This window comes from Medicago sativa, chromosome 6 (assembly GCF_051527215.1).
Source record: "Medicago sativa cultivar Bolivia chromosome 6, Bolivia_mono, whole genome shotgun sequence".
Lineage (NCBI taxonomy): Eukaryota > Viridiplantae > Streptophyta > Magnoliopsida > Fabales > Fabaceae > Medicago > Medicago sativa.
The window spans coordinates 4,489,153-4,512,959 of record NC_140754.1 but is presented as its reverse complement, the minus strand read 5'-3'; the positions used below and the strand labels follow the sequence as shown (position 1 = coordinate 4,512,959).

General features: G+C 33.7%; 2 protein-coding genes across 2 annotated transcripts; one reads left to right on the top strand and one right to left on the bottom strand.

Moving 5' to 3' along the window:
- Positions 1 to 2,107: 2,107 nt before the first annotated feature.
- LOC146912203 (uncharacterized) lies at positions 2,108 to 2,839 on the bottom strand. The gene has a single exon (XM_085720701.1). It carries the CDS (start codon positions 2,837 to 2,839, stop codon positions 2,108 to 2,110), a length of 732 nt encoding a protein of 243 aa, XP_085576827.1.
- Positions 2,840 to 4,466: 1,627 nt separating this feature from the next.
- Positions 4,467 to 14,333, top strand: CFM2 (CRM family member 2). The gene is made up of 13 exons (XM_085719775.1): positions 4,467 to 5,170; positions 6,683 to 7,205; positions 7,512 to 7,642; positions 8,587 to 8,862; positions 8,945 to 9,101; positions 9,248 to 9,540; positions 10,816 to 10,875; positions 10,960 to 11,013; positions 12,063 to 12,203; positions 12,359 to 12,526; positions 12,667 to 12,895; positions 13,331 to 13,461; positions 13,579 to 14,333. Exons 1-13 carry the CDS (start codon positions 4,508 to 4,510, stop codon positions 13,762 to 13,764), a joined length of 3,012 nt encoding a protein of 1,003 aa, XP_085575901.1. The 5' UTR covers positions 4,467 to 4,507; the 3' UTR covers positions 13,765 to 14,333.
- The last annotated feature ends 9,474 nt before the right edge of the window (positions 14,334 to 23,807 follow it).

Sequence of the window (23,807 nt, the reverse complement as noted above, 5' to 3'; positions counted from 1 at the left end):
CCTAAAGCAAACATTTGAGCCACTGTTACCTCTTTATTATCATATAAATCAAACAAACGACGATAACGATCTCGAAGAGGCACATCACCCACCCACCTATCCAACCAAAACAAAGTATTTAATCCATTTCCAACTTTTAGCCGGACATTGTCAGCATACCAATTGCCCAACGCCGACCCTAAACCGTCACGGATATTTATTATCTCCCTCCACCACACCGATCCCTCGCAACCACCTGGCTGCACGCGCCCTCCCTCTATACCGTATCTAGCGACTAGAAGATGGAACCACAACCCCTCTTTATCTGTCACCTGCCTCCAACACCACTTCTCTAACAAAGCTAAATTAAACTCCCTAAGTCTCCTTACCCCCAAACCACCAACCTCCTTATGCAAACAAATAGTGTCCCAATCAATCCACGAAATTTTCCTATTATCCTCACTCACCCAAAAAAAAAAAAACGAATAAAAAGAGAATTGATAGAGGAGATGATACCTGAGAGAGTTTTGAAGAAGGAAAGAGTGTAGACAGGGAGCGAAGTCAGGACAGACTTTAGGAGAACCAGACGACCACCAAAAGATAAGTACTTACTCTTCCAACTTGACAGACGAGATTTGATATGGTTCACAACCGGTTCCTAAAAATTCGACCGACGAGAGTCACCGCCCACAGGAAGGCCAAGATACATTAAAGGCAGGGCTGACACCCGACAATTTAAAACAGTCGCCGCTTCAAGTAACCAAGAACGACTAACATTAACACCAACCAGCTCACTCTTTTGAAAATTTACTTTCAAACCCGACATAGCCTCAAATAAATACAAAACAGCCCGCATAGCTCTGACATTCGCCCAACTTTTATTCCCCACAATTAAAGTGTCATAAGCAAACTGAAGATGAGAGACAGTGAAGACTCTCTCACGCCCCACCATGTAACCAGTAAAAAGATTATGATCCACCAAAGACTCCATCATCACATGAAAACCCTCTGCCGCCACCAGGAATAAAAAAGGCGACAGGGGATCCCCTTGACGTAACCCACGAGCCAAAGAGAACTCTTCTGTAGGAGAACCATTAACAAGAACCGCTGCCGTTGCAGTTGTGACACATTCTTTCATCCACTTTCTCCACAAGACTGGAAAAGACATTTTACAGAGAACATCATCTAAATAAATCCAATCCACCGAGTCGTAGGACTTCTCAAAATCAACCTTAAAAAGCAAGAGATCTCTATTTAATTTTTTGGCTTCATCAACCACCTCATTGGCAACTAAAATACCGTCAAGAATTTGTCTGCCTTTCACAAAAGCAGACTGAGAATCCGATACAACACTACCAATAACACCTTTCAAACGATTAGCTAGCAGTTTAGCGAGCACCTTATACAAAATTCCCACCAGTGAAATAGGGCGATAATCATTTAACCGTTGCGGACAATCTTTCTTCCGAATAAGAGTGATAAAAGTACTATTAATCCCTTTCAACAACTTCCCATTGCGATGAAAATCTGATAGAAAACGCATGGGATCATCCTTCATATCAACCCAGAAGTCCTTGATAAAACCAAAATTGACACCATCCAGACCTGGGCACTTGTAACTATCACAATCCCAAACCGCAGCTTTCACTTCCTCCACACTGAAAGGACGAATGAGATCTGCCCCCTCCCTATAAGATAACTGACGAAAAGAAAGATCCATGGGTCGGGGGCGTACAATGGTAGTGGCTTTGAAGTGGTTACAAAATGATTAAACACCGATGTCCTAACATTATCAACACCTTCCACTGAGACCCCATCCACATCAAGGATAGAAATATTATTAGCACGCCGTCTACTTGACATGGTACCATGAAAGAATTTAGAATTAGCATCCCCTTCCCGAATCCAATTCAGCAGAGACTGTTGCCAACAAATACTAGAATGCATCCGAGATAAAGAATGCAACTCGAAAGAAAGACCATGTAAATCCTTTACTTCCTCCTCCGTCAAAGAGGAAAGCTCCCCTTTTTCATCTAAAGCAGAAATGCGATTTTTTATCTTTAAAATTTTGCCCGGAATATTATGAGTATGTTCCTGATGCCATTCCCGAAGAGCCACCTTAATCATCTTAATTTTTTTCCTTCATCACATAACCTCCCCATCCCTCCACTTGGAACGATCTCCATTTTGAGCTAACAAAATTTTTGTAACCCGGAACATCCTCCCAACACTTCCGCATACGAAACGGTTTCGGACCCCAGTTTTGTTCATCAACGGATAAAACCAAAGCATAATGATCTGATAGCCCACGTAACTGAGCCAGTTGAAGACTATTCGGCCAAGTCAAACACCACTTTTCAGATAACAAAAAACTATCAATGAAACTCATGGACCGACCATCTCCCCGATACCAAGTAAACCGACGCCCAATGAGGGGAAGATCAACAAAGACATTATCATCAATAAAACTATTAAAAAAGGAAGTACCCTGCAATCGAGACACTAAGGATATGCTTTTCCGTTCCTCCTCCTTCTGCACAACATTAAAGTCCCCACAAACACAAATATTACAACCAGCAAAATGAGCCAACCTGTTAGATAAGTTCCCCCACAGCACCTGCTGACTCCCCGCATCACAAGGAGCATACACATTAAAGAGAACAAAATTTTCATTCGACTTCAAAAATCTACCACTCACCACCAACACATGATCAAAAGACGACGAAAAAATAATATCAACCTCCTCACAGTCCCACAAAATGAGTAACCCCCCAGAAGCTCCTACCGAAGGTCGATAAGAGTAACCATAAGAAGAGCTCCCCCACACCGAGGAACACAAGAAAGCATCAACGTTTTCCATTTTAGTTTCTTGAAGGCATAAAATAAATGGATTTTTTTCTCCCACCAATTTTCTGACCTCCCTCCTTTTTTCATGACCTCCCAACCCCCTAATATTCCACGATATGATCTTCATCGATAACCACCAACACCCAACACCCCAACCCCTCACACCACCCTCACCTACTCCCGCCCCACGCCCTTATCGTCCTTCACAACACCCTCACCAACTGACCCTCCTCCTCCACACACACTCCTCCTCCCTCGGTGAGATAAAACATTAAACATATTAGCTTTATCACCATTAAATTTAATACCGATCAACTTACCGATACCCCAAACATCATCCACCGCAACCTGTTCGTTACCATGCAACACTACATAATTTTTCCAATCATTAGTAACTGAAGCCTCAGAAGTGTTGGTCTCATTACTATCTTCCTGCACCAAACTATTCACATCATTATCTGCAATTCGATGCTTTCGAACCTGATGTTTCAACTCATGAAGAGCTGCCTTTCTATCCATAACAGGCAACCTAGCAACCTTTTTTAGACACCCCCTGGATGTCGTAACACACCATCTAATTTCTTCTAAGTTACCCGACCATCTTTATTTTTACTCTGCTGGCCTTGACTGATAGATGGTTTTTTCTTGGACTTCTTCCTTGATGCAAAAATAACACCGGCATCACCATGATTAACATCCCCTAACCACTCCAAACTCCACGGACCCGCGACCATAGGCCGCTCACGACTAGGCGGACAAGAAGTAGTACGTATACTTGGCTTTCTTTTAACAACAGCCCCATCATCTCCTCTCTGCCCAATAAAGTTTACCTTCCCACTAGGCACCGAACCATCATCATTAATAATAGAATTTCCATTTCCGACTTCAGCATTTTTGTTTATCTCATCACATTGAAAAGGAATAGTAGCTGCCATCAAATTGTTATTATCAACATCACGTGAAACATGACATAATGGTGGTGTAACATTTAGATCCTCATCTTTGTCCATGGCTTGAAAATGCTGCTGCACACCCATAGTAGCTTTAGGAACAACACTTTGCTCATCACTATGACATGAAGACCGCTCCTTCTCCATGAATTCCTTTGAAATATCATTCACCAAATTTTCCACCAAATCACCATCCCTCCCGTCATTGTTCTCTATTAAATTGACATTTTTCTCCACATTATCATTTGCGTCGATAACGGATTTAAATATTTTTTCGTCCTACGTTAGTTTTAACCTAAAATGTCTATGATAAATCAACATTATAGGTAGTTCATCGTAGGCCTTATTAATTTATTGAATTTTAACCCTTTGATTTTTATTTTTTTATAAAATGTTTATTGAAATTTTTGGTAGGGAATATTATTTATTGAAATATATATGTAAAAAAAAATATAGTGCATATAATTAATTTAGAAAAGATAGTCCTCGTCAGCTTAGTTCAGTTGATAGAAACAACGCATTGATAGTTCAGTTGATAGGAACAACGCATTGATAATATGCAAGGTTCGGGGTTCAAACTCCGGCCACCACCAAAAAAAATTAGAAAAGATAAACTTTATTTTTGAAATTTTTGAACTTGTCTCTCTCTTAACAAAAAAACATTTGAAAATATCTATTACATTTTCTTTCATCTGCATTGAGAAACAGAGTCTCCCTCCATTATCCATGAAATGTTGCTTCCAACGACTAACTTCAACACCTTCTTCACTCCTTCTTCTCCATTCTTCTTCCCTTTTCATTTCCCCAAAACCCCTTCTAAATTCACTATTCGCACCTCCTCTTCTAATTCCCACACCCTCCCTGATTCCGCCATTCAACGCATCGCCGATAAACTCCATTCCCTCGGAATCACCACCACCACCACCGACCAATCCTTCTCATCCTCCTCCTCTTCTTCTTCTTCCACCACCACCTCCACCACCGCCGGTGAAATCTTCCTTCCATTACCACACACACTCCCAAAACACCGCGTCGGTCACACACTCGACCTCAGCTGGAGCACACCGGAGAATCCAGTTCCTCTAGTTGGCGCAGGACTCGAAAAATTGAGCGAGAATGAAGTTGAGAGAGCGCGATTGGCGAAGGAGAAGGAGAGGAAGGAGAAGAGGAACAGAGTACCGACTTTGGCGGAGTTGAGTTTGACGGATGGGGAGATATTGAGGTTGAGGGAATTAGGGTTTGAAATGAAGCAGAAGATTAAGGTTGGGAAAGCCGGTGTAACGGAAGGGATTGTTAATGGAATTCATGAACGTTGGCGAAGATCGGAAGTTGTTAGGGTTGTTTGTGAGGATCTTTGTAGGATTAATATGAAAAGGACTCATGATATTTTGGAGGTAAATTTTTTTGTTAAAGTTTGAAAATTTTATGAGAATTTGAATTTTTTTAGTTTGATTTTAGTTGGTTGAATTGGATAAATAGATTAGTGATAGGATACTCATTGAAATTGAGTTTGTGTTGTGAGAGATTGAATAAATTTTGTGTTGATTAAGGGTTGTAGCGGATAATTGATAAGCTAGGTGATAGCGGATAAGCAAACTTGTAGCAGATAGTTGATAGAGTAGTTGATTGAAGTTGTAGTGTTTAGTAAAAAATTAGTTGTTGAATTAGCTTAGAGATTTGAGATGCATAAAAATGATATATTTACTTATTATTTCATTATTTATTCAATGAAGATTACGAGGATAAAATTGAGAGAAAATGATAAGCTATAAGTTTTAAGTTATAAGCTACTTGAATTAGCTTGATAGAAAACACTAAAAGCTAGTAATAATAAGCTATAAGCATGTGAGAAAATGACGGTTACCAAACGGGTCTTTTTTTTGTTATATGAGCTTATAAGCTATAAGCTCAAAAAAGTGTCATGCCAAACAAATCCTAAGTAACTATGAAGCGAACACAGCGGTCACGATACCATTACCAACATTGATACGTAGACACCGATAATAAATAGAAGTGATTGTATGTAACTATACATGTCAGTGCTTTATCCGTACGAGACACTGCACACGTCTTCAATCTGAAATGGGGTGCTACTGCTACATACTGAGGAAGCACAAACAGTTCAAACTTTTGAACTTTGAAGTTATCTGGTATCATATATATCTGTGTTGGAAGTAGGAAACCAGATTCATGTCTGAAATGAAACTGCACATGAATATTTTAGTTAGTGTTTAATAAGTATATACTACAGATACATCCTTCATGTAAACAAGTTTGTAAAATTTTGCTACCGTGGAAATGAGTTTTGGAATCAAACATCATAATGTGCCAAGCTGGTAAAATACGATTGAATGTTTTATGTAAGAATTTATTTACACCAGCTGCTTATATAAAAAAGGTTTTCACACGTGACTTTTTTGGTGGACTTGCTCCATGACACTTCTTAAGAATTGGATAAGAACCTTGTAAGCAACACCTATGGGAGATGCTCTTATGGGAAAGTTCTTTTCCCATGCACAAGCGATTAAATTGACTATGATTTACAGTTTGATAAGTTGGAGGTGTCAAGTTGATAGGGTGACTTTTTTTCCCCAATTTTCAAGTGATGCATTTTTATTTGTAATTATTAAAATGTATTCTTATTTTTCATATTACTTTGTTTCCTAGGCTAGATATTCTGAAGGATATTGTAAAAACAAAATTTTCCTTCTTTCTAATTGCCAAAATATCACTTTATTTCACTTTATTTTCTGTTTTCAAAGTTTTATATGGAAAAACAGAAATTATTGCTTTTTTGGTATGAGAAAACATTTTTTTTAATTTTTTATCCTTAATTTGTCCAATATGATTTGGGTGTCCCATGTACAATAATCTGATTATAGCTTATACTATTTTTGTCATGTCAGAGAAAAACTGGAGGACTTGTTGTTTGGAGATCTGGAAGTAAAATAATATTGTACAGAGGGATTGATTATAAGTATCCTTACTTCCTATCAGATGAAGTTTTGAGAGAAGAAAAAAGTGCTTTGCAACATATGGACAGTGATGATGAAAATATTGATGAAAGAGAGACCCATTCATCTGAAATGAGTTCAGCCACACATGCTGGACAAAGTTCAAACATCAAAACCGTAAAACCAGCTTTGGTACAAGGAGTCGGTACTCCCAATAGAGTGAGATTTCAACTGCCAGGTGAAGCAGAGCTTTTAGAAGAAGTAGACAGCTTGTTAGAGGGTCTTGGGCCTCGATTTACGGATTGGTGGGGGTATGACCCTGTGCCTGTTGATGCTGATCTTCTACCTGCCGTTATTCCTGGATTTAGGCCGCCTTTTCGCCTACTTCCATATGGTGTGCAGTCTAAGCTAACGGATGATGAAATGACCACATTGAAGAGACTTGGCAGACATTTACCATGCCATTTTGCATTGGGTCAGTTTGTCGTACATTTCTTAACTTACCAAATATGGGTCCAGGGTGCATTTGAAATAACTTATTTACAATTTATCTGAGCTTATCTTATGGCGTGAGTACTTTTGTAAGTGTTTGGGTGAGCTTATAAAAATACCCATGACTTGTTCCTAAAATAATTTACGGAAACAACTTATTGCATATATGAATACAATTTAACCTAATTCCAACCTCAGTTATTGAAATAGTTTATAGCACTTATGTTACATGACAAGCTCTTATTCGGTAAGCGCTTGATTTTGATGCTGTAGTTCTTTTGTTTTACAGGTAGAAATAGGAAACTTCAAGGAGTGGCTGCTGCAATTATCAAGTTCTGGGAAAGATGTGAGATTGTCAATATTGCAGTAAAAAGAGGTGTGCAGAATACTAGCAATAAGAAAATGGCTGAAGAGATTAAGGTCAGGCATTGTGTTTGCTTATTATTTTCAAATTTATGAAATTTTGTACTTGTGGTTTAAATATAATGGTAAGAGGAAGTGTATAACCTGTCAAAGCCTGTACCTGCTCTTTTTGGTGTTATGCGTGCGATTCATGTTATGGCAGTTAGCTACAACTTTCAAGCAATGTCGTTTATAAAATTATTTGGAATATTGAGTAGCAAGGATATGTCACCTTCAATGGTTGATGAGAGTTACCTTTGAATTGAGTTTCTTTTCTGTTCAACTCTAGTAATATTATAAACTCGTTTCGTTTCAAATATTTTGTATCTTAGCATTTGGTCCGATTGTTGTATTACACCATTACCTCTTGTCACCCAAAATGATGGACGGTGTTGAATTGTTAGAAACGAAAGTATGCTGTGTTGGAAGATTCCAATTCAATTAAGATTTAAATAATGGAGTTTTGACAATATCTACTTTTTGAAATGAGTAAAATGTTGAACCTGTGACCTATTATGGGTGAAGTTGTTGTGGCACCTCGAGCGGTGGTGATACTTTTTTTACGAGGCCTAACTTGGACAAATATTGCATTGTATAGAAGGTCAAGTTGCCAATGTTCGATAGTGTTGACCTGTAGAGGATGGTGTTGAGCAGTAGGCCTAACCTAACCCTACAAATCTGTTTTATAATACCACAATTAAGGTGGCTTTCAAACAGAATACAAAGATCCATAATCAGTTTTAAATTTGATTGCATCGCTGATCTGGTACAACTGTTCGAGGGAAGCTAGTCAAACACTGGTTTTGTAGCTAGACTAAATGCATCGTATGTATATTTTGTAAATGTTAAGTTGACAGTTTTGAATGAACTTAAGTAACGGTCTTATTTTACAGGCAAAAAATTATATATATCATACCATTATATCTCAATTTCAGTCTAATAAAAAATCCACTTCCCTGCAGTATCTGACTGGAGGAACTCTCCTTTCTCGGAATAAAGAAGTTATTGTCATTTATAGAGGAAAGGACTTCTTACCTGCTGCAGTTTCTTCAGCAATTAAACAGAGATGGAAAGCTGTAAAAAATAAAGTAAATGCTGAAAACAGATCAGCAGTTACAGCTTCTTCAGATTCTGAAAGAAAGCATATGGCATTCATTAAAGATAAAGAAACCATTGAAAAACCATTATTGATGAAGGCTAAAGCAGCTATTCAAAGGACTAGCATCAAATTGGCACAGGTATGATGTCATTATCAAGTTCAAATTTGTTGTTTTTCACTTGTTACTTTAGAGTTACTGGTGGTATAGCTTTTACATACAGGCACTAGAGAAGAAAGAGAAAGCTGAAAAACTTCTAGAAAGTCTGGAAAAAGACGAGAGTCTTCAAGAACAAGAAATAGATAAAGAGGGTATTACTGAAGAAGAGAGATACATGTTGCGGAGAATTGGCTTGAAGATGAAGCCCTTCTTGTTGCTAGGTGACTTTATAATATGTTTGAAAATTATAGTGATAGATAGTTGATTATTCTAAATATAGAAGTAAATAATTGATTCCTTCAAAAGCTATTTAAAATATTTGACTAATATAAAATGTATTCCTGATTAATTCTCTCTTAATTATCAGGAAGACGAGGGGTTTTTGATGGGACAGTGGAAAATATGCATCTTCATTGGAAATATCGGGAACTTGTGAAGATAATATGTAATCAAGAAAGTGTGGAATATGCCCACCAGACAGCTCGGACCTTAGAGACAGAAAGTGGTGGAATATTAGTAGCAGTAGAGAGAGTGCACAAGGGCTATGCGATCATTGTTTATCGTGGAAAGAATTATAGTAGGCCTGATAATTTGAGGCCGCGAACACTTCTAAATAAAAAGCAAGCATTGAAGCGTTCAATAGAGGCACAACGCCGTGAGGTAAAATTGTCATCGTTGACTAGTATTTGACTATTTGTGTTGGAGTGTCAGATAATTTGGTATCTACATTTCCTTTGTGAAAAGAGAATAAGGGTGGGAGAGAGTATTCTTTGCATGGTTGGTGAACAATGTTAAAATTATAATAGGCTGGTTTACATGAGTTTTTAGAAAAACAAAAAGATACATATTTTTATATGATCTTTCTAAAATTTCTTTGTGAAAAAGTAAAAGCAATTTTGAATGTAAACTCTGAGAAGCACATTTTTAAATGTTTGAACTTCTTTTAGAATGTTATTAAAAACGATATTTGTGTAGAAGCACAAAATTATTGCTCAGAAAAAGAACCAACTCTTTTCAGTGTTTGGCTTTTTTAAAGAATAAAGGTTATGGATATAAAACATTATATATAGAACAACAACAACAACAACCAAGCCTTATCCCATTAAGTGGGGTTGGCTACATGGAACTAACTTATTTTATTATATATAAAACTTCATATATAATAAAATAAAAACTTACTTTATCTAGAAAAGAGCACATCCAATTTTTATATGGTAGATTAGTGGTGTTAGTTTTATGTTAAAGCAATGCTTGACAGCCTTGTCCACGTTGGATGATATAAGGCTTGAAAATGACCTTATAAGGGGTGGATAATCCATACTTCACAAGCTGGTTTTGGTTAGGATTGAGTTAGGCTCAATATAAAAATCTAAGATGGTGTCAGAGTCTATCATAGATCCGTTGGAACACCCTCTATCAGATCACTCTGGTCACACTCCAGATTTTTAGTCTTGAGCATGAGAATGTGAGTTAAAAGTCTCACATTGAATTAGGATAAGATCTGAAAATGACTTTGTGGTGGACAGTCGTCACCTTACAGACGGTTTTGTATGGGTTGAATTAGGCCCAACTCAAATTCTAAGATATCTTTTATATTTCAAAGTTTCATAGTGTCTCTTAGGAATAAGCTTTTTTTTCACTTATTACTGTGATTAGTTCTTGATTTAGGATCAAGTCTATGTGCCCTTATAAATAGGAGTTAGTATTTAGTCTTTTGTATTAAGTTTCTATCAAACACATTTCATTATAATAATATTTCTTATTATTTCACTCTTCCTTTATCTAAAATTCCACACTTCAACAAGCCTCATAAGTGACTGCCTCATTTAGGATTGATGTCATTATTTGTTTGACCTTTTTTTTTTTAAAAAAAAAAAGGAATTGACTGCTAATCTTATATGATATATCACCACCTTACTCCTTTCAATCTTGCAGGCGTTGAAGCTTCATGTTTTGAAGTTAGACAAGAACATAAATGAATTGAAACATCAAATGGTGAGTGGTCCTTACTTCTATTATGTTCCTGAAACACTTCCCTTCAATCGCTATTGAAAATTGTGAATTTATTCAACTGAATAGGTTAAAGATGAGGCTAGCAGTGAGCAGATAGCTAAAGAGTTGAGATCGGACTTGGTGAGCTATATCATGATGCTTCTTTAATTCTTTATTAATCTCCTTCCCGTTTTACAATTTTGAGATTAGTATTTTTGGCAAATCAGGCCAAAGAGGATGAAGGCTATGTAAATGCAAGTGCAATACATTATATTTATAAATTCTTAGGATTAATGGTTGAACGCAAATTTGTGTTTTTCTTTTAGAATATGGTCTACAATAGGAACATATTCAATGTTCCAAAGGGAACTTGCACTTCCCTTTAGGAATGCTTAAATGACACGAATTTTTTGCTCTCTATTTTTTAAAAGACATTGGTCAAAAAAGGCCCCTAAGGGAACTTGTTAAGGATTCAAAAAAAAGGAAACAAATGATAAGTTTGATGTGGAAAAAGTTACTTTTTAATGTTTCAATGTGTCGAATACACAACACCGAAGATAAAATTTCCACTTTGAACTTCTTAGCAAGTGCCCTTAGGGCAAGGGCACTTGTTAGCATTGCCCTTTTGTAAAAGGCATTGTGACCTTTGGAAATATATTTTTAGCAAATGTATTTTTTAAACAAATTTGAGGAGGAGTTGAGTAAATTTCATCAACAAATTAGGGTAGTTAATGTTTATTTAAAAAAATTAAGGGGTGTGTGTGCTGTTTATGCATACCTTTGGAAAGGTGAGATGTGCATACTTTTTAACAAATGATTGCTTATACCAGTTTGCATCACTTGTTCTTTGTCTAATTGCTAGAAGATACCCATTACATGTAAAGAGATTACTTGCAAAATAAAAGGAGTAGCTGACTGTAGCATGTTGCTAGGTGTTTGATGATTTGTAAAAATGGTGCAAGTGGTACGGACTTGAGCTATTTCTATTCTCTTATGAATTACATAATTTGTCATGACTCAAGTACACGGTTTGAGTCTCTTACCTTGTAGTAATGGAGACAGCAATATGAAAATTGAAAATAATGAGTGTTTCTAAATAGTAGAGTTTAATGAGAATTTCTTTTCTAATGATATCACTAGTATGATTCTCTAAATAATGATTTCTGAAATATTGTTTGGTGCGATACAAGGCTGCAGAAAATTCTCCAGAAGAAGCTTCTGTTGACAATCAACAACCTATACAAGAGCAGCACATGGAGCTGATTGGTAGTGATGGAGAATGTCAAGGTGAACCAGAATCCTTGACTGGTTTGGTTCATCAAGAAAGACAGGTAAGCACAATATGTTTTAACTAATAAAAGTGGAAATCTTAACGCCTATCATCTTTTGGATTATCAGTTGGTTATATCAAAGTTTCCTCTGGCATCTTTTTTTGGTTATTGCTTCGATTATAATTATTGATTTGGTAATTTAATGTGGATTTCAGTTGGATGAAGTGAATGATTTTGTGGTTGATACTGGGCACGGTGTTTCTACTAACAAAGCAAGTGAAGGATCAATCATATCATTCCAAAGGGATCTGGAACCATCAGCTCCTGTGATAAATGAGAATTCAAACGAGTTTCCTTCTAGTTTGGTTTATCCAAAAAGACAGGCAAGCACATCATGCTTTATCTGATAAAAGTTGAAATGTTGACGTCTATCCTCTTCTGTGGATTATCATGTGGTTATATCAGGGTTTCTTCTGACATTTTTTTTTTAAATATTGATTTCTTAAATTAACGTGGATTTCAGTTGGATGAAGTGAGTGATTCTGTGGTTGATACTGGGCATAGTGTCTCTACTAACAATGCTATGGAAGCATCGATCACATCATTTAAAAGGGATCCTGAACCATCAGCTCCGGTGATAAATAAGATTTCAATTGAGTTTTCTTCTAGATCTTCATCTCTTTCCAATAGAGAGAGACTTCTTCTTCGAAAGCAGGCCTTAAGGATGAAAAAGCAACCTATTGTTCCCATAGGTATAATTTTCAGCTCTATTTTGTTTTTAGAAATACTGTATGTCCTATCTTGTCTTCGCACATCATAAGTCTATCTTTTAGGTTTATGCATTTTTACCAAGAGTTATTATTATATTGTAGCATCTTTTGTTGATTCCCTTTTTTATTGTGTGCGTTTCTGCATTAATTGCATAAGCCATTGTCTGTTTTATTAGCATAGTAAAGATAGCTAGCTAGCACTCTATGTTCAGATTCTTAGTACAAAAGAATTTGGCCAAAATCCTTTTTTCCCTCACTTGTTGTGACTTGTGTGAGTCGTAAATCTTCATTGATGTCATCGTCCTGAAATTGTTTTCATTATTATGATCAATATAGCTCTTCTATTTCTCTTTGTTTTCCTGGAAGTATGCTAATTGGAAGGGGAACATTCCCATCTCTTTTTTGTTTTCTTGTCAGGAAAGAGCAATATTGTGACTGGTGTTGTGGAAACAATCAAGGATCTTTTGCGGAAGCACCCTTTTGTCATAGTTAATGTCAAAGGAAGGGCAAAAGGGACCTCAGTTCATGAGTTGGTTTCCATACTAGAGGTATCACATGACGAGCTTCATCCCCTTTTTCTTTTCTCATTGAATTATTCTTTTTTGTCTTGACCAATAAATTATTCCTTAAATCCTGAAATTTGTTTTTATCTATCATACTTGCAGGAAGAAACAGGTGCAGTTCTAGTCTCTCAGGAGCCTGGCAAAATCATACTTTACAGGGGTTGGGGGGCGGGAACGCAACATCACACCAACTCAATTCATAGGAGAGTAGCTAAAGACGGAGGAGCAAAGCCCAATGTCTCTCCCGAGCTGTTGGAAGCTATCAGAATTGAATGTGGAATGCAGTAACAAACTCAAACAGAATATTACAGTTCAATACCGATCAAGTATCCACAAGCAAATTTCCATGATTTTTTCTTCATGGCAGCCGTGGTGGTTACAGTATGATTTATAGAAAGACGGAGCTATGTAGTCATTGAGAGGCGAATGGCTGATAGCCGATGATTTATATTGAAAAATTTGAGGGTGTCATAGACGTTTGCTAGTAGTGGGAAGAGAAACACCAAAGAAAAGCTGGAAAAGAAATACTACTGCAAATAAAAGGGAGAGCCGTCTTGAAGTCATTATTGTGTGTTAAACGTTAATCTTCCTCTGGGACTGAACATAGATGTCGCATGTCATACGAATAGCCGTTACAGTGTTACTCCATTCCTCTGCCCTGCACGTTGTTTCTTTACAATGCCTCAAGGTGAATGGAAAGTGATTTAGTGGGTGTAGAAGTGAATACTAAAATGTACTAGTAAAACTATAACACAGGTAAAAACGAGGATGGTAAAAAAAGATAATGTGTTTTATATTCATGTAAATAGAATGAAATTTGTCTCCATTGAATTGAAATTTGGAGCTCCAATATCATATATTCTTGCCTTTGTTCAATTTTCTATTCACTCTAGTATCCTCATTAAAGTGCAAAATGCTTGCTAATTTGTAAACTCTTGTACGATAGCTTTGAGGATTATGTCATGGTAGCTGATGAAAGTAGTAGGTAGTTGCAGCTACCACTAATAGATAACATTTTGATTTGTTAATACTTGTTTGACTTAAATGCAATTTTGATTTTTTATTTTTCCCAAAAGTGTCAACTTTGATGCCCCTTTTCTAAAAGGTAAATTTTTAGGTACTTGAAGTTTGGTTGGATACCGTAGGCATAATTTGTTTAACATTTGAATTTATTTTAATATAAGTTATTATAAAAATGTGACATCTCATTGAATGATTGGATGAAGGTTACATACATAACCAAACTTCATAGGTACTATTGTGTTCGCCTTTATAAAACCAGCTTTTTGATCCTCCTAATTAGAAAGTTAGCGAAAATATTTGGTCCCCCTTCTCTTTCGATGATGTGGCGTGTTCATTGATGATGTAGATCCTATATGGCATTACCCACATGGTAAATCATTTGACAGATCATTTTCACGTCAATGGATTGTAACATATTAGTGACTAACGAGGAGCAGGGATTAATCTTAATGTTAATTAGTGCGACGTTATTAATTAATGATATGTGTCCCTCCAGGAACTTACTGTAACAGAGAAAAATGTGGCAAAGTGCTACACTGATATGTTGACTCATGGCAATAAGTGTCCATAGATACATATATATATGCACCTATCTAATGGCTCCTAAGCTTATGTCCTTATGGTGACATGGATTGATCCATGGAGTCACCTATATAAAAAGTATAATATCTACCTTTGAAGAAACTGCAATTGCAATGTATTGCACGTCAAGTGACGGATCTAGAAATTTTAATAAGTGGAGTCAAAGTTATATTATAAAAATTTATATAAAACTTTATAACCGCATAAGCGTGCTAAAATTATACAAGTTAAATTTATAATTGCCGTAAAATGTTGATTTTTTTAAAATATTTGTCCATTTCTAGCAGAGTATAAAAAATATAACCATAATTAATTATTTTTTCAGCACCTACGTAGCGTCAGTCACAATCTTTTTCAACAAACATAAGAATAATTTAGATTATAATAGTAGTTTTATGGTCTTGCTAACGATATGCTCTAACATATTTTGTTAAAGGTTTTATAAAAGAAAATTTTATCTTAAAAATAAACGTTATTTTTATCGATATAATAATTACAACAATTTTTTATTAAAAAAAACTACTTCTTTTGATTTATTAATCGGTGCTCTTAGAACACTCATTAGGATCCTTCTTAGTTTTGTAATTTTTTGTAGTGTAATAAACCATAATAATGATAATATTTGTTATCGCATAATAATAATATTTCACACATGTCAAATAAAGCACATGTCAATTCAGACTTATCATAGCTTACATATAATATTATTTGTATTTTGATGGCGTATTTCGCAAGTGTACGAAATCGTTCAAGTAGTAAAATAAAACGATAAGACCGAGTGTCGAACTTGAGGATCGCGTTATATTGTTGAATTGTATTTAAGACTTAATTGGACAAAAGTTACTAAGTTTGTTTTAGAACAATATTTAAAATAATGGAAAGTAAAGTGATTCAAGATTAATGGGAGAAAGATGATAGGGATGAGTTTCGCTAGATGACCATGAAAAGCTAATAACCTAGTCTCGACTATTGAATCGACTCATATGATTGTTACCGAATTATCTAATTTATCCTTGCCCTAATTCCTTAGTGACAAAAACTTTAAACCTAAAATAAAGACCTAATTCCTTAGTGAATTTGAAGATTAGGGTTAAGCATTAACGAACAAGAATTCTCTTAATGATTCCAAGGGTTTGTATCTATTCCTAGATTACAAAGGCAAGGATCTCTTATTTCAAAACGTTTATAAATTCCACTTCCGTTTCACAAAATAAACCGTAAATCAATTTAAAGGTGATCAATCAATAAAAAGCATTAAGAACGGAAATAAGAGAAACAATCATATGAATTTCAATCAATAATATAAAACTAGGTCATAACAATCATGTTCATCTAGGTCTACTCATCCCCAACAACGGAGGGTTTAGTTACACATAATCAAGCAATAAACAATAGAAGAAGAATTACAAGGTGAATTCATGAATAAACCTTGTTAGAACTCCTTCAATGATGTTCCAAAGTGCTCCAAATCGCTCTCCTATGTGTTTCTATGCCTTTCGATCTCCCAAAATCGTGATCCAAGACCTAGCACTCTTTGTGCCAAAACGTGAATTTGTTCAAAGCCGTAATTCCCCTTCTAACGTGTGGCTTCCTGGCTTTTATATCCCTGCTGCCTTCTTTGTTTCTTTCGGGTCAAACAAACACAAATGGGTCAAAAGCCCATTTCCTTTTATCAATTTAGAGACCATGTGCTACACGTTTTTGCTTTCTTTTCTTTTTTAGTCTTGTGCCACTAACTTATATATATAATAAACTACTTATTCTATAAATCAAAAAACGACAATTTATTTAAAATGTCTCTTAATTAAATACTAAACTAATGAAAATAGACCAAAACTTAACTAAAAGTGACTCTAAAAATAGTGTATGACTGACTGTCATCATATTTTGTAAACGTTACATGCAATATTTCAAATTATGGATATTATTTTTGGCAAAATTACTTGGTCTTGGTGTGTGTCCTATGAGACAATAACGTGAAATCTCTATTTTGTAAACATGATATTGTTTATATTTTGTTTTATTTGAAAACAAAATTAATATATATATATATATATATATATATATATATATATATATATATATATATATATATATATATATATATACCTGCATAATTTCAAGGTTTATATTGTCAATGATGTCATTATTTTATACAAATTGTTGTTAATTGAATCAACTAAAGGTTTATCTTCTTTCTAATTTTGTTTGCATGCAGATCATGTATGAGTCATATTGTTTTTCGTTTTACAACTCATAAACTAATAACAATTGAGACAAGTAAGTTGAAGTAATGTGCAACGTTTTATAGTATTGGGTATGGTTTTGTTTGAACAAATTGTGTTAATTTTCTACTCACATTCCTCTTATTTTCTTTCCAAACAAACAACCCATTAATAATTCATATACATATCCACAAATAGAGTTTAATGAGGATTTATATTCTAATGATATTACTAGTATGATTTTCTAAATAATGATTTATGAAATATTGTTTGGTGCGATACAAGACTACATAAATTCTCCAGAAGAATCTTATGTTGACAATCAACAACCTATACAGAGCAACACATGGAGCTGATTGGTAGTGGTGGAGAATGTCAAGGTGAACCATAATCATTTACTGATTTGGTTCATCAAGAAAGACAAGTAAGCACATTATGTTTTAACTAATAAAAGTGGAAATTGTAAAGTCTATCATCTTTTGGATTATCATTTGGTTATATCAAAGTTTCCTCTGACATGTTTGTTTGGTGCGATACAAGGCTATAGAAAATTCTCTAGAAGAAGCTTATGTTGACAATAAACAACTTATACAAGAGCAACACATTGAGCTGGTTGGTAGTGGTGGAGAATGTCAAGGTGAACTAGAATCCTTGACTGGTTTGATTATTCAAGAAAGACGGGTAAGGACATTATGTTTTAACTAATAACACTTTATTCAAACTAAAAATTAAAGAATGATATGAAAAAAGTTCTTTGTATAATTGATAATATGAAATATTGTCCAGTTAACAAATCCACATTGAGGTTATCTACTGATGGAGCAAAACGTATCAACATCAATCGAATCTCGAGGAAAATTAATAAAGATACCTATGTTAATGAGATTGAGATGATTCACAAATTAAAAAAGAGCAAATTCAAGGCTATATTTATCCAAGTTAACATCTTGATATGTGATCTTTCTGTTTGTCGATTAATGTGTAAAGCAATAACATCACTTGTTAAGGATAAAACTGTTGTTGCATCTCTTTCTGTTGTTGCATCTCTTTCTGATAGAGCAGCCAGTGTTGGATATTACATTGCAATGGGGGACAATGTTATCATTGCATAAAGGTTGTTATTAATTGGTGTGGTCTTAAGATGTAATTAATTATAATTATTATAATATATCATTTGATTATAATAATTATAATTACTATAATTATTATTTTTTACCAATGAATAAATTAGGTATATTAAACATTATCTAGATATATTTCCCTGATAACAAAATATAACAAAATAGTTCAAAATTTGGTCCAAATACATCAATTATTTTTGACTTTAATTTGTTAATATTTTATTACGGAAGAGTGTAGCTTAACAAAATAGCAACTTAAAATTATATATATTTATTTTATTTTACTTATTAGATGTCATTTATAGTTCTTACTCTTTTATATAGTTGTTATAGGTTTGAAAGAGTAAAACACAATCATAACAATGAATTTTGTCGTCAACAACCTCGTCTCGATATAGCTCAAATTAATATTCTTATTAAGATAATATGTAGTTAATATCAAAATTCTATAAGATATTGTTTGTTGAAATTTTCATATATTTTTTTTCTTCTTTTCAAATTAAACTAAAAAGTAAATATTTTGTAATAGATTTTAACAACTATTGTATTTTTAATTTAGTTCAATACTAATTTTCAAATAGAGTTATGATACATAGACACCATTAGGTGGCAATACACATCTCAACACCCACACAAAAATCTGACACGTAACCACATGGACCCCGCACAAGCACACTTTATCTTTCCTCTCCTCTTTTATCTTCCTAGTGCAAGGGATGTACAAGGGTGTATGGGAATAAAGGGTGTCTATGTAACATTTTCCTTTCAAATTCAACATTTTTTTTTAAAGTTATTGTTCATCGTAAATATAATTTATGGTGTTGGAAACTTATATACAAAAAGTCATTAGTAAAAAGTTTCGTTTTATGTTTTGATGTTACCATGTGCAATAGTTCTCCCTTAAAAAATAAAATATAAATGTATATTTAATATATGATTCTTTAAGTTTCTTTTATTCATTTTTTAGCTATTTTGTATTAGTATGCGTTCTCATTTCGGGTAGGTTATATATTCTCTTTAACTTACAATTGTATTATAATTGTTATTATTACATCAAATTACTATAATTAGGGAGTTTAGCAAGAAGTAGAGAGAGAGAGAGAGAGAGAGAGAGAGAGAGAGAGAAACAACGTGCCAAGAGATGAACTCTCTTGGTGGTGATTCTGATGGTGCTAACTCGCCTTCCTCTGATTCCGATGGTGTTTCCACAGGTGTGGTGGATCCATTGCTACCAACGAGATAACAAAATTAAGGCAAGAGAATTCGTCTTTTTCAGATTTTCTTGGTTGTGATTCTAATGGCATTATTGGTTGTGCGCATGGTTCAGGTGACAACGGTATTTTTGGCGATGGGTCGGGTTCAAGTGGAGATATTGGTGGGATTATTTTTGTAACTAGGTTGGGTGATGGGTTAGGTGGAGATGCTTTTTCTGGTGGCGAAAAACCAGAAGGCGAATAACTATGTCTATACATGAAAGTTTATGAAGTAGATGAAAACGAGGGATGCACGTGCAATTCGGTTTTTTTCGGTCCATACATATGCTTCTGTAATGATAATTGTGAGAATACTTTCGACACCCTATAAGATTTGGTCTTCTATGAGGAACATTTTGATAACGTCACATTGTTTTTCAGTCAACAATGTTGGGATCCTCCTATTGTGTATGAACAACACATCAGGGAATCTTGGGAGGTTTTAACCGAGCCCTTTGAGGGATTTTACTTTATGTAGATCTTGGGGGATTTTACTCTTTTACTTTATGTAGATTCTTGGGGGATTTTACTCTTTTAATGTGTACAAGGAGAATCAATTGGCATCGATTGCGCTGTTTAGATTACATGTGTTTAGAGGGGTGAGGAAACTGGCAAAAATAACTTACGTCGCCACAAAACCTAGGTTAAGAGGACAAGGTTTGTGCGCACTGTTGATGACTAATTTGGAGAAGCGGTTCCGTGATGTAGCATGGGTACATGATCTACTGCTATCATCATGTTCCCGTACAACTGCTATGTGGGTCCATCTTGGATTCAACTTCGTACACTGAAATGTTACACAAGCGATTGAAGGCTTGATCACTTTTTCAATGTACCTTCCATCTTTAGATCGGAAGCTAAGATAGTTTAGATATCACATTGTTTGTAATTGACACAGAAACAATTAACAATCACACGACTGTTTAGGGAAAATGGCATTCAGTGGTGCACTGATTCTACTTCATTGGAGTATATGAATTATGTTCTTCACTTGAAACATAATTATATTAAAACTATACAAAAACACAAAAATAATGAGAAAACATGAAATATATAAAATGAGAAAACATAAAAATATATAAAATGTGAAAACATAAAAATATACAAAAACACAAAAACTAATATAATTGTATAGTTTGAAACATAAGAAAACATAAAAATATATAAAATATTTTGTTATATTAATAACAGTTTTATTATATATTTCATGTTATATAATTGTATAGTTTTTGTTATATCATAAAAACATATCATAACATGAAATATATAAAATGAGAAAACATAAAAATATACAAAAACACAAAAACTAATATAATTGTATAGTTTGAAACATATATTAATTGTTAGTCGTCTTACTAAGTTAACTTTTATTAAAACTGTTTTGTTATTGAAACATGAGAAAACATAAAAATATATAAAATATTTTGTTATATTAATAACAGTTTTATTATATATTTCATGTTATATAATTGTATAGTTTTTGTTATATCATAAAAACATATCATAACATGAAATATATAAAATGAGAAAACATAAAAATATACAAAAACACAAAAACTAATATAATTGTATAGTTTGAAACATATATTAATTGTTAGTCGTCTTACTAAGTTAACTTTTATTAAAACTGTTTTGTTATTGAAACATGAGAAAACATAAAAATATATAAAATGTGAGTTTTCTTCGGGAAAAGATTAATATATGTTTTCTTTTGTTTAAAATTTTTTCTTTTGAAAATGGAAAGGGGGCATACCCAATCAACATATATTTATAATGCAATCATAAAAATTCAAATAGTACCAAATTAACTCAAACATAAGTTGCTTTAAATAAAACATAACATGTGTGATCACAAGTTTCACATAGTGTCTTAATCACATTATTAAAAACATGAATAAGTCTGAAAGTGAACGGTCCATTGCATCAAAGAAATAGAACCTAAGAAGTCTCAAAGTCAAGCAAACATTTAAGCACCATGGTACTGTAGAATCTGCACAATCATTTCCTCCTCATCATCAGATTCCATCATGCCGGAGATTGCGATCGTTGAGTTGCTCAGATTTCGTTACACATTTCTCTCCGTATTCTTTCTCATTCATTCCATAGTTGTGCAGGAGTGAAGTTAGCAAGGTGCTTGTTGTTCTGAGAGATCAAGATCCATGTGTTTGTTCCATGAGTTTCAACTGCATTGAACAGTTGTTCCCTCTCCTCTTGTGTGAAGTTGGGTGTCGTCATTGTTACTCTCAATTCTAAATTTTTTTCTTTCACTTTGCATATAAACAAAATAATTTAATATTTAAATGATTGGATTTTACGTATATAGTAAGTATAATGAAAAACTTTTGAAATTTTTTGGACACCTCCTTGCTAATATGAAAGAATCTTTATCCTAAATTAATTTACTTATTTTGATAAAGTAATTCACAATACCATGGGTGGTGAGTTTTTGACAACAACCGATTGGTACAAAGATGTAGCTAAATCAGTTTTGATTGAAAGATATTTTCTTGTTAGTGCACTCGTTGTCTTGTTGAGTTATTTTTATCATGGATAGTATAATACCATTATAAATTAAAAAATTATTTTGCTATCCAACATAGAATATACATATCAAGGTTGCTAAGAGCTCCTTCTTGTTGAAGAGGAATCAAGCTGTGTTATTCGATATTGAACTTGGGAAAGAGTTTGTTTGCCCTCTTCAAAAAGATGAAAAAAATGAAATGAAACTATCTTTAAATCGTGGTTGGAAAGATTATATCAATCAATCTAACTTAAAAGTTCGTGAAAAACTTTTGATTGATTATCCTCCATACTACTTGTCAGTCCATATTGAAAGAAACAATGAATAATTTCAAATGTAATTAGTTTATTATGAAAATAATATAATTTCATTCTTTAGTTTGCATTGTTTTATTCTATCCGTAGCTTTTAAAGAAGTTTAAATTGATTCTATTTTAGTGTATTGTAATAGCGACCTTTGTGGAAATGCAAGAATCTTTATGAACTAAAGGTTGGGTATTTAGTGCATAGCAGTGGTAGATTTTGTGTTATATGTGTCAAATGTAGTATCGTTTTAATGTCTTTGTGATAGTTTTGTAAAATATTTTTGTTTTCTTGTATTTAGCACTTTTCACTACTACAAAATTGGGAAAATATAGCGCCTCATAAATAGCGCTTTTAACACTAAAGCGCTATAAATTAAAACACGGAGGTCTTAGCTAGCGCTTTTTTGAAAAAGCGCTATCTATCATTTTAAATATATATAGCGCTTTGTATTGAAAGCGTCAGTATAGGTTAAATAAAAATAATAGTTATTTAAATAAAAAACATGATTAATCGTATATGGCACTTATTATGAAAAGCACTATATATAAATCAACCTTAAATAGCGCTTATAGGTTAAAAAAAGCGCTATTGTATGCTTGAGAAAGATAGCGCTTATAGGTTAAAAAAAGCGCCATTTTATTTAACTGATTTAATGTACATTAACTAACAGGTCCCCTGTTCGATCCCCTGCATAGCATATTTCAAATATTTTTTGAATTTTTATGAAAAATGGACTGCATCTTTCAAAAAAAAAATAAAAAATGGATTGCAGTAACAAAGCACACCTTTTTTAAAAAAAAAAATTTGGTACAAACCTTTTTTAATTCTTTTACCATATATATAACAAACTAAATCTAAACTTTAAAAAAAAATCAAATCTAAACTTTTTTCCCAAAAAAGAAATCCAAACTAAAAAAACAAATCAAATGTCCTGGTCCCTCTAAATCCTACTTTTCCATAAATCCTACTTTGCAGGTTGCATTTTTTGTTTTTTTATTTATATTTGAAAAAAAAACGCTTTATACACTAACAACAAAGCGTAACTTCTTTTTGTTATATACTCAAAAGTAACAAAGAATCCCAATATTTTAATGGAAATCCCTATTTTAATGCATCCTAAAGATAAAATAAAAACTATAACATAATTTTCATGAAGTTTGCGTTTTTTGTTTTTTTATTTATATTTGAAAAAAAAAATGCTTTTTTTTTGTTACACAAAAAAAAAACGCTTTATACACTAACAACAAAGCGTAACTTCTTTTTGTTATATACTCAAAAGTAACAAAGAATCCCAATTTTAA

What these genes read in the sequence shown, in the direction of transcription:
- LOC146912203 (XM_085720701.1), bottom strand. Translation starts at nt 2,839, where the DNA reads ATGGAAAACGTTGATGCTTTCTTGTGTTCCTCGGTGTGGGGGAGCTCT.
- CFM2 (XM_085719775.1), top strand. Translation starts at nt 4,508, where the DNA reads ATGTTGCTTCCAACGACTAACTTCAACACCTTCTTCACTCCTTCTTCT. An exon ending in GGACTCATGATATTTTGGAG is followed by an intron (nt 5,171 to 6,682) that starts GTAAATTTTTTT and finishes TTGTCATGTCAG; the next exon opens with AGAAAAACTGGAGGACTTGT. An exon ending in GAAGCCCTTCTTGTTGCTAG is followed by an intron (nt 9,102 to 9,247) that starts GTGACTTTATAA and finishes CTTAATTATCAG; the next exon opens with GAAGACGAGGGGTTTTTGAT.